The sequence below is a fragment of the Zootoca vivipara genome, chromosome 2 (assembly GCF_963506605.1).
Source record: "Zootoca vivipara chromosome 2, rZooViv1.1, whole genome shotgun sequence".
Taxonomy (NCBI): Eukaryota; Metazoa; Chordata; class Lepidosauria; order Squamata; family Lacertidae; genus Zootoca; species Zootoca vivipara.
Window position 1 is genome coordinate 64,187,381 of NC_083277.1, and position 10,851 is coordinate 64,198,231.

The 10,851-nt window shown below is 41.5% G+C and overlaps 1 protein-coding gene across 3 annotated transcripts in view; it reads left to right on the forward strand.

Annotated features, from left to right (window-relative positions):
* FLT4 (fms related receptor tyrosine kinase 4) overlaps positions 1-9,016 on the forward strand; it is a 96,797-nt gene extending 87,781 nt beyond the window's left edge. For 2 of the 3 annotated variants that reach the window (XM_035105644.2, XM_060271642.1), the window contains 3 exons: positions 636-756; positions 1,630-1,715; positions 4,755-9,016. In XM_035105644.2, coding sequence (XP_034961535.1) covers positions 636-756; positions 1,630-1,715; positions 4,755-4,974 — 427 coding nt within the window. In that variant the 3' untranslated portion in view covers positions 4,975-9,016. The remainder of the gene's footprint in view (positions 1-635; positions 757-1,629; positions 1,716-4,754) is intronic. The other variant, XM_060271641.1, reaches the window with a different exon arrangement.
* The last annotated feature ends 1,835 nt before the right edge of the window (positions 9,017-10,851 follow it).

Genomic DNA, 10,851 nt, shown 5'->3' on the forward strand with positions numbered 1-10,851 from the left:
GTTACTGTGTTTGAGTGCAATCTTACCTGATACCCACAGAAGATGAGGGACAGAGGATGGGTGGAGGGTTACACATAGTCTCTGTGCCATTCTCTGAAGTCTCACAGATTCCCTGAGGGGCACAGTTATTCAGCCTCTCAGCTATGCCAGTCTGGAGCTGGTTCAGCAAAAATAAAATAAAAATAAAAATCTCACTCTCCCCTTCTGCTCTCCAGCCCCAGTTAGGATTACTATGCCCTTAAATGAAAAGCAGCCTTGCGAGGCTGTATTTAGGAGTAGAATAATGGCAGGGGGAGGGGTATTCTTAAAATTTCCCTGCCATCCATATTCCTGTTCAAAACCAGCCCTCAACCTGCTTTTCACCCTTGAGAACTTCTCCCAGGCCACTTTTCCTTTCCTGAAGCTACATAAATCTGTGTGCAATATCTACTTAGGCCTTAAACATACTTCCTGAGGAGCAAGGGGAAAGGATAATAACACATTCAGACTGTGCTACTTTTTTGCTGCAGAATTTTATGTCTTAACTGACCCAGTATGGCTGACCGGAAGAGCACAAAGTGAAGATTTCCTTATTTAATGTGTATGTTCCATCAGTATCTTTTCTGATTCACTATTTACTTTATGTCCTTTCCCAGATATTATAACTGTGTGTCTTTTCCTGGCTGTTTAACTGGTGGGAATCAGATAAGGTGTCCATCCAGAATAAAGACTTTTGAAGAATTTCCTATGACACAAACCATGTATAAAGCACATCCGGTGAGTAGAGTAAAGTGATAGTGAGCCAGAAGGAAAAATTGAAAAATAAACAGCTCAATGTATATTTGTCCATTACTGCAGTTTAAAGACAAGTTAAACTGTGTTTTCTGCCATAGTTCAATATTCACACAAATTGGTAACACCATGATTTACAGTTGGCATGAAAGCCAGGTGTGTATTTAGGAAATGCTTCTAAAAATAGAATACAGGGACTACCAATCCCCATTATATTTAGGCAAGTACATCCCAGATAAAGGTATCTGCTGTATTAAAGGCGGTGGGGTGTGTTAATTCAAATCTGCTATTATTTTTGTGATTAGACAACATTTAGTTTGGTAAGTATACTTCTGATACAAAAGCACATATACTGCTTTTAGAAAACCAAAGAATTTAAATTTTACCTTCTGAAAATGTCAGGTAATGCAACATAACAACAACAAAACAACAACAACCAACAATAACTAATAATAATAAATACCAATATATAATTTAACTACAAGTACTTGGCAATCATTTTTAATGATTTCTATGCAATTTTACACACATTTTACTTACCAATCAAAACTAAATTGTATTAATTTAACCCAAAGATCTTTTGAATTCCGAAGTTGTGTTACAATTTTTAGCACCCCTCATTTCAACATGCTCTATAACATGCTTATACAAATTTGTACAGGCTTATACGTTTTACAGGCATTTTTGCAAGGCTGAGTTAACCTCTTCTTGCTCATCATCTGCAGCTGTTCCCTGCCCTATATTTGCTTTTCAGTCTCCATCCATCAGAGGAAAGGTTCCTGGTGGGAAAAATTCAGAATGCTTGCTCAACAAGGCTGGCATTGCTAACACTTTTTATTTTTTTCTGCTCCCTTGCAGGACAATCAGACAGACAGTGGGATGGTTTTGGCATCTGAGGAGTTTGAGAGGATAGAAAATAGACACAGAAAAGAAAGTGCATTCAGGTACTTGGTTATTTAGTACTCCTCGCTATATCTCACAGCCCTCAGTAACATACAATACCCAGCGGTGTCCTCTGCAGAAAACCTCACTGCAGCCTCCTGTAAATATTCTGGGAGCACAGAAATGCAAGCGCATCCATTCTCCTGTAACCTGCTGCTGGCGGCAGCATTCCTGATGGCATTTGTAACAAAAAGGGTTGATTGAGCTTAATGGTTTTTGAGTGGAGTCAGTTGACTCTGTGCAAGGAAATAAAGAGAGGAAGGCATGAAATACAGCAGGAAATCAAGGATCTTTCCAGACAATCAAGCAGCAAAGGTACAGTTCTTTCAAGGAAACACTTTTCTTGTGTAATTGTCACATGTTCCCAATGCTCAAACTGCAATATAATGTCATTGGGAAAATGTGATTCTTTCCCCAGCTAATGTGAAATGTTTCTGTAGTTGTTATGCATTCGACAGTGGATATGACATCAAATGACAACTCAAACCATCAAGGCACTATTTTATGGCTACTTTTAGAACATATAGAATAAAACTAGGCTAGGTTCCATTGATTTCAGGGAGAGAATTTATCTGTTTCTCCCACTGAAATAATTGAGACTTAGGCTGCTGCCAGATGGGGAGCTCCTAAGCTACAAGGTGAAGTCCAATTGACTTTCCATACCAGGGGTTCCCAACAAAATTTTCTCGAGGACCCCTCATCGAGCCGCTATTGTGACAAGGACCCCCATTAATTCCTAATCCTAAAATTAAAAAGTGAGAGCCAAATTAAGAGTCTTTTTAGTTACAACAGAGTACTCCATCAGTATACAGTTAGTTTTAATTTTCAGTTCTAGACCACATTTTACCAGCTTCTTTACAAGAATATCATGGGGCACCTTGTCAAAGGCCTTGCTGAAATCAAGATAGGCTATATCCACAGCATTCCCTTCATCTACCAGGCTTGTAATTCTGTCAAAAACACAGGATTTAGCCTGCACTGGTCTTGTTTTGAAATGCAAGTATTGAAATAATGTACAGTTCCAATTTAACCACTGGCTTGTTTAGTTCCCAAATCTTTCAATACTGCTCTTGGCTCAAACACCACCAAAAAAATAAATACATCAACAACATGTACTTGAAATGCATACTGTATTTGGACAGCAAATAACATTTAAAATGTGCATTTTGAGAGAAAGGCCCTTAAAAAAAAATCATGTTTAAATGTGAATTTTCCTGCGGACTTTTAGAGAAAAATCTGCAGGCTAATATGGATGGACTCATGACTTGAAAATATACAGAACTGATATTAATGAGAAATATACTTATTTACTTGTCCCTGTTATAGGGAGTAAGGCAATATAGGAAAGAGGTGTGAAAGGCCCCCTAATTTCATTAAATTACCAAGTTTTAACTTGTACTGTTCAGATACTAAACTAAAGCAGTAGCCGTAGAATAAAGGACCCTCACAATCAGCTATCCCAATCCAACTCATGCTTCAGGCCCATTGAAATCAATGAGGTATAAATCTGTCACAACTCACTTGGCCAAGAATGCACGCGGCGGTGGCGGTCTCAGCGGCTCAGGAGCCCTTTGGGCAGCGCGAACACGCTGGCTGCCCTCAGGAGCTCGGTGGCGCCGCGGCGCGCGCCAATAATGCCTCGCCGGAAGTTCAACAGGAAGCTGGAAAGATTCTCCCGCCGCAGCTGGACTCCGCCCCCTGAGCCCTATTGGCTGGCAGAGGGGTATGATGCGGCGACGGGGAGGGGCTGGTGCAGGGGGCTGACTACGCCCCCCTGCAGACGCGGGAGCCTCAGGCAGCGGGCGCAGGCAGCGGGGGAAGGGTTCGGCTCCCACGCAGCAGCGGCTGCGGTTTGGGTGGCTTTCTGCTTGTTTGGGGGCTGATTTGGCGGCGCTAGCACATTCGTCGAGTTTAGGAGCTCCGCGCTGCCATCTTGCCTCGCCAGAGTCCCAGTCTTGCGGACCCCTCTCGCATAGCTCGCGGACCCCTGGGGGTCCGCGGACCACCAGTTGGGAAACACTGTTCCATACTATCAGGAGTATTGCACTTGTTCTGTATATACATCCTGTTATGTTTCAGTAACCATAAGATGATTGACTGAAATAAACAAAAAATGGGGTCAAACATGATATTCACTGTAGTAATTATAATGAATATGTGCTGAGTTGCAATAGGTTCACTTTTCTGATATGTCACTGCCCATGTCAATACTCCGCCCTTTTTAAAAAGATGTAAGAGCAGCACTAAAGACATCTATACCTGTGGAAATAGAACCACTACTGAGAAAAGTCAGACTTTCTGAAGTCTGACAAGGAGGGAAGAATCACAGGAAAATACAAGATTTATTAAAGCTCAAAGCGTAACTCAGCTGATATTCAAAACCATTGGTGATACTTAACTGGCTTATATGGTTCCTGGCTTTGTTCAAATCCTCCCATAGAAATGGTGGATAAGAACAATGGAATCCTTGGTGGTGAACATGAGGTACATCGCTGGTAGGTCTAAAAGCAATAAGAAAATCAGTATACATAGATACTTATTTTTTTGGGTTTCTTAAAATGAAACTCCCTGCTTTGAACAAGTGATATTACAGTGCAATCGTATAAGCTCTATGGGGCTTACTCTCTAGTAAGTCTGTTTAGGGATAATCTGCCAGTAGCTGAATCCAGTTTTCCTATAGGAAATCAAGCTCCTGACAGCAGTAAGGTTTACAAAAAACTACATTCTTGCATCTCATTTCTGGTGCACCACCTTCACTTTCTCATTGGAAAGATGCTCTCTGCATTTATTTATTTATGAATTTTATATACTGCCCTATACCAGGAGGTCTGAGGGAGGTTCACAGAAGTCTTCTATCATGTAACTTCACACATCTTGTAGGATTACCCACCTGCTAAATGACTAGTTGTGCTTGCCCTGAGCTTTCTGATGCTAAGAAGCTTTTTTTTTTCTTCCTGGACAGTCAATTAGAATACTATCTCTTACTCAGAAGAACTGACTTCCTGTCTCTTGCTCTTTCTTTCTTCTCCCACCCCCAACAGCAGTAAAGGATCCAGTCGAAATGCAGAATCAATAGTGGATCAATCAGACCTGAGGGGTAGGTGTCGGCCATCGTACCAGTCCCAGCTCAGAGGCCAGACTTTTTACAACAGTGAATATGGGGAACTGTCAGAACAGTCGGAGGAAGGCAGCTGCACTCCACCCACTGAGGGAGCCAGTCCCTCCCTCCTCCATGCTTCATTCTTTTCAGACCAATACTGAAGGGAAGAACAGATTGTGGAGACACTCTGCCGAGAGACTACACTTCGCCCCTTATGCAGCTCTACATTTGTTCAGTGGAGGCCACTTTCCCTTCATCCTTGAGGAATCCACCGTAGGGAACCCCTGTGGAACAGATGGTGAACTCCTTGGATGTGAAGATAGATGCCAAGCATTTTTATGCGGGATATAGTCCTTTCATTTGGCACTAGCACACTTCCTTGATCTGATTCTGTATTTGCCCCCCACCGCCCTGCCACCCTCAATTAGATATTGGATGCAGTTCCCTGGGTGAAACAGGACTGTTCTGCCAGCAGATGGATGTGCATAGAGAGCTGCAGCCTCCGCTCAGTATTCAGCCTCCATTCAAATACTTTGCCGTAATAAGCTTCATTTCAGGTCAGATAAAAATAGATGTGTCTTAGCTGAGTTTCTTCCTGATATGCAGCCTTGTTTGCTTCTGCTCTTGTTTCATCTCATCATGGGAGGGGGAAGAAGCAAATGAATGAATTTGGGCAATGGAGGAGAAGCAGTATTTCCAGACTTGGAGAGTCCTGCTTTGCTAGATATAGACATTCCCTATAGACACATCAGTACACAACTATATATTACATACTTAATTCTTGTATGGTGTTACATATTTCATTTATGTTAGACACTAAGCCTATTATAAATTTTATTCCATCACCATTCCCATGTCTGTGATGGCATTACTGGCTGCTCTAGTACAAGAGGACCACTTTATCTCTGTGCAGTGGGGGATTTGGTGTTAACTAGTTCAAGGTGGAAATTAATTTCCTTCACTCTCTACTGACTAACAGACTTGGAACCCATTTATGTGTCTAGTCATCTCCCACCCCACCCCAGAATCCCCGGGCAGCTATAAAATGTTCTTTATTGGCAGCCATCATTTTCAAAAATTTAGTGTCCCTTATGATCCCACGCCAAAGTGTGGAACTTTGTGGAACTGAATGCAACCTTATAGTAATAGAGAATCTAATGAAACCCTTAACTGGTGTTTTTAGTTCTGTCCCTCTACCTCCCAATTCCTACATCCTTACTTCCTCTTCCCACGATATCATATGTTAGAATGAATAGTACAAAGTAAATTTCTGCAAATGTATCTAATTTGCATTATTTATAATGGGAGGAATGCAATGCAGGCCATCATTTTGTTAGTGCAAGCTGTTCTGCTTGCCTAATTAAACAATCTATCCTGTCCTCTTGTTGTCCACTGTTCCAGGGGTTCTCCTGACACCTCATCCCTGAGCCACTGGGGGAGGATATGGGGCACCAAAGGGAAGAAAGACCCATTGCGCTAGCAGAATTCCTTGTGTGGGCTTCCACACAAGTTAGCTGAGCCCAGCCCTGAGTCTGGAATTTGAGGATATTGCTAAACATTTACACACATTTGCATTCTTCCCTGACACAGTCTTTAGCATAGTTTTCCATCTTCTAATTGTAAACCATTGCATCAATGAGGTTTTGTTTTTTACATAAATGAGGAATAAGTATAGAGTCAATCTGAACTTGTTTGTGTAGTTGTTCCCTTGCATACCCTACGAGCCTTTCCCTCCCAGCTCCAATTCTGAAGGACGCTGCCATAGGAAAATGTCTGTGAAAGTCTTATGAAATGGCTTTTGACCAGCTTGTGGACTTCACTTTGTAGTTCTGTACAGTGTCAGAGGCTCACACTCTCAATTGTGTCTCCATGTGAAAGAATTTCTGCTTGCAGGCCAGGCTTCTGTTTATAGAACTGATAGTTTTGGTTTAGCTTTTTTTGTTTGTTTCATATTGGGCATATGCCCCCCCCCTCCAGATTATATATATTCCTCCATCAGAGGGCTTTATGCATTTACACATTTGTAATTATCATTGTTCAAGCCTTTTCTACATTGATTTGTATCTTTATGAGTGCACTCAATGTCTTGTCCCCTTTTTATTACATTTCCTCTCTACATAAGTATACAATTGTGGTTTAGTTATTATCAGGTGTGGAAGTTCTCCTGCCTCTGTGTGTGTATTACATATTCTGTAGAAAGGGGAAGGGGGACTCAAAGAGGCATGTAAATGGTGTACAAATGGAAAACACAATTCTACATGGAATATTTCCTTCCTTCTTACTGTTAGCAGAGTCCCATTGACCTGAACAGCTGAGAACTTCACAAACTGGACCCATTTCAGATGTACTGGTAGTGCACTGAATCACTACCCAGATGCAGATGAAGTCCCTCTGCCCTGAGCAATGTACACATGCAAGCTGTAAATCTAATCTAATCAAGTGTTCCAGATTACAGGAAAGCTGAAAGATCATGTTGCAGCTGCCTTAGGACCGAACAACCTGTTCATTGAGCATTCATTCTCATTTCTTTGCAGGAAGGCAAAGAATTCTCATTCATTCTCATTTCTTTGCATCCAAGCAGACACTTAATACCTAGTTTAAAAATATAAGGGACAGTGTGGAACCATAACAAGTTTAGTGTTCTATGAGCATCTACCGGTATATGTGACTTACTCATCCTGTATTATTGTTATAGGCACCAGTTGATATTTAATGGGGGATAAACTCTCGAGTACACAGCATCCAGGAATTAGAGCATTTGAAATGTGACATTGTTCCTGCAGTGATAAGAAAAACCCTGTTGGGTGATGTCAAAGGCCCATCTAGTCCAGCATCCTCCTCTCACAGTGGCCAATTACAGAGTGTATCTGGAGGGGTGTGTGCATCCACCTCTCACAGGATTAAAATGTCACAAGGAAAGCAGCCCTCAGTGTTAATGTGTGAAGAAGCCACATTCAAGATTCCACTTCCAGTTTTATTCTCTTGCAATACTAAACTAGCAGTAGTACTTCCAGTTCATTAAAATAACTTACTTTAAAAACTATAATCTTTTTTCTCTTTTCTCATATTCCTGTTTACCCAGAGGTGTAATTAGGGGTTTGCGAAAAATCAGGGGCCCAGGTCGGGGGGAGGGGCAAAAGCCACCTACATATGGAGTGTATGACGTATATATATATATATATATATATATATATATATATATATATATACTGTATATGGCAACACGACACTGCTATTGCGGCGAACTCAAACGCTGGAGAAGCCTCCCGTTCTTCTCACACCACAACAGAAAGGCGTGCATTTTTTTTTCACCCTTCCTCTTCACCTCACTCTCACTCCGGATGCTTCGGGTACTTGGTTGTGTAAAATGTAAGAATTTCTAATATGATATTGTGGTAAAGTGATGGGGGAGGGCACCAATACAGCTCCTTGCCAAGGATGCAAGAGACCCTTGATACGCCTCTGTGTTTATCTGCTTAATTTTACATGGCTTCAATTGCTTAAATAAAGCATTTAAAGAAATGTTTACCAATATAGTAGCAAACTCTGTAAAGCGTTAAGCAAACTGCAATGGTAGAAGGCCATATCAATTCTAGAGGAAGGTATTATCCCACAAATCCCATTAATGCACCAATAATTGTAAACGGGGTTTTTTTAATAGGAAAAAAATGAAAACCAATTATAGTACTCAGTGAGTATGGAGGGGCAATTTGCTCATGCTAGGTCAAATAACCAAGTGCCTCCGGACATGGCCAGTTCTTCCTTATTGTGAGATAGCAGTTTCTTTCCTTAGAAAGCACTGCTAATAACAAGGCCAGTGGAAGTGATGATATTCCAGCTGAACTATTTAAAATTTTAAAAGATGATGCTGTTAAGGTGCTACACCCAATATGCCAGCAAGTTTGGAAAACTCAGCAATGGCCAGAGGATTGGAGAAGATCAGTCTACATCCCAATTCCAAAGAAGGGCAGTGCCAAAGAATGCTCCAACTACCGCACAATTGCGCTCATTTCACACGCTAGCAAGGTTATGCTTAAAATTCTACAAGGCAGGCTTAGGCAGTATGTGGACCGAGAACTCCCAGAAGTGCAAGCTGGATTTCGAAAGGGCAGAGGAACCAGAGACCAAATAGCAAACATGCGCTGGATTATGGAGAAAGCTAGAGAGTTCCAGAAAAACGTCTACTTCTGCTTCATTGACTATGCAAAAGCCTTTGACTGTGTCGACCACAGCAAACTATGGCAAGTTCTTAAAGAAATGGGAGTGCCTGATCACCTCATCTGTCTCCTGAGAAATCTCTATGTGGGACAAGAAGCTACAGTTAGAACTGGATATGGAACAACTGATTGGTTCAAAATTGGGAAAGGAGTACAACAAGGTTGTATATTGTCTCCCTGCTTATTTAACTTATATGCAGAATTCATCATGCGAAAGGCTGGACTAGATGAATCCCAAGCCGGAATTAAGATTGCCGGAAGAAATATCAACAACCTCAGATATGCAGATGACACAACCTTGATGGCAGAAAGCGAGGAGGAATTAAAGAACCTTTTAATGAGGGTGAAAGAGGAGAGCGCAAAATATGGTCTGAAGCTCAACATCAAAAAAACCAAGATCATGGCCACTGGTCCCATCACCTCCTGGCAAATAGAAGGGGAAGAAATGGAGGCAGTGAGAGATTTTACTTTCTTGGGCTCCTTGATCACTGCAGATGGTGACAGCAGTCACGAAATTAAAAGACGCCTGCTTCTTGGGAGAAAAGCAATGACAAACCTAGACAGCATCTTAAAAAGCAGAGACATCACCTTGCCGACAAAGGTCCGTATAGTTAAAGCTATGGTTTTCCCAGTAGTGATGTATGGAAGTGAGAGCTGGACCATAAAGAAGGCTGATCGCCGAAGAATTGATGCTTTTGAATTATGGTGCTGGAGGAGACTCTTGAGAGTCCCATGAACTGCAAGAAGATCAAACCTATCCATTCTTAAGGAAATCAGCCCTGAGTGCTCCCTGGAAGGACAGATCGTGAAGCTCAGGCTCCAATACTTTGGCCACCTCATGAGAAGAGAAGAATCCTTGGAAAAGACCCTGATGTTGGGAAAGATTGAGGGCACTAGGAGAAGGGGACGACAGAGGACAAGATGGTTGGACAGTGTTCTCGAAGCTACGAACATGAGTTTGACCAAATTGCGGGAGGCAGTGCAAGACAGGAGTGCCTGGCGTGCTATGGTCCATGGGGTCACAAAGAGTCGGACACGACTAAACGACTAAACAACAACAACAGTTTCTTTACGATTTCTTGATGCTCACTGTAAAGAATAGGTGATATAAACAGATTATCCCCAGAGAGGAATTCCCAAATAATTACACAATTTTGGCGAAGCAACTATTTGGAGCTCCTCACCATCCTTCCTATTTTATCTTGTTCTGAGCACTTTCACTACTACCGGTACTTGCCTATTGCTTTTAATCTGTTACTTCTCCTGATGTTATTTGGTGGGTAAAGTGATTGATGCACCCCATTTCACCATGGTCTTTTAATGGTACTGTTGTCTTCCTAAATTTGTAATTTAAAACATCCACAGTGTGCAGATTTTATATCTCCAAAGAAAAAACTCTTTTTTCTCTGTTTAGGACACCAGCTGCATAAGCACAATTACTGCAAAACTGGAAATATAAATGAATAACAGAAAGAATGGTGGTGGGGCAGTATTCTAGAAGAACATAAAAGCAGATACAGACTTGCAAAACAAAGCATTCAACTTTTCTTTGTGCACTATTCTGTTGTTTCAAAGAGCATTTTAAAGCATATGCTATCTTCCAGATGCAAGGGTTACTCTCACTTCCCCATTCTCTGATAAGAATGACTCCGAAATTATTATTCTGATTGAGTCATTCTTTAAAAGAACATATCTGACAACACTTCTACTCCTGAATGAAACTCCCAACACTCTGATTGGATCAGGGACCATACTGGTACCTGTCTGTAATGCAGATTATACAAGCTGCTTGCCTGCTGGATATGTCTTGTTTATGTGAAG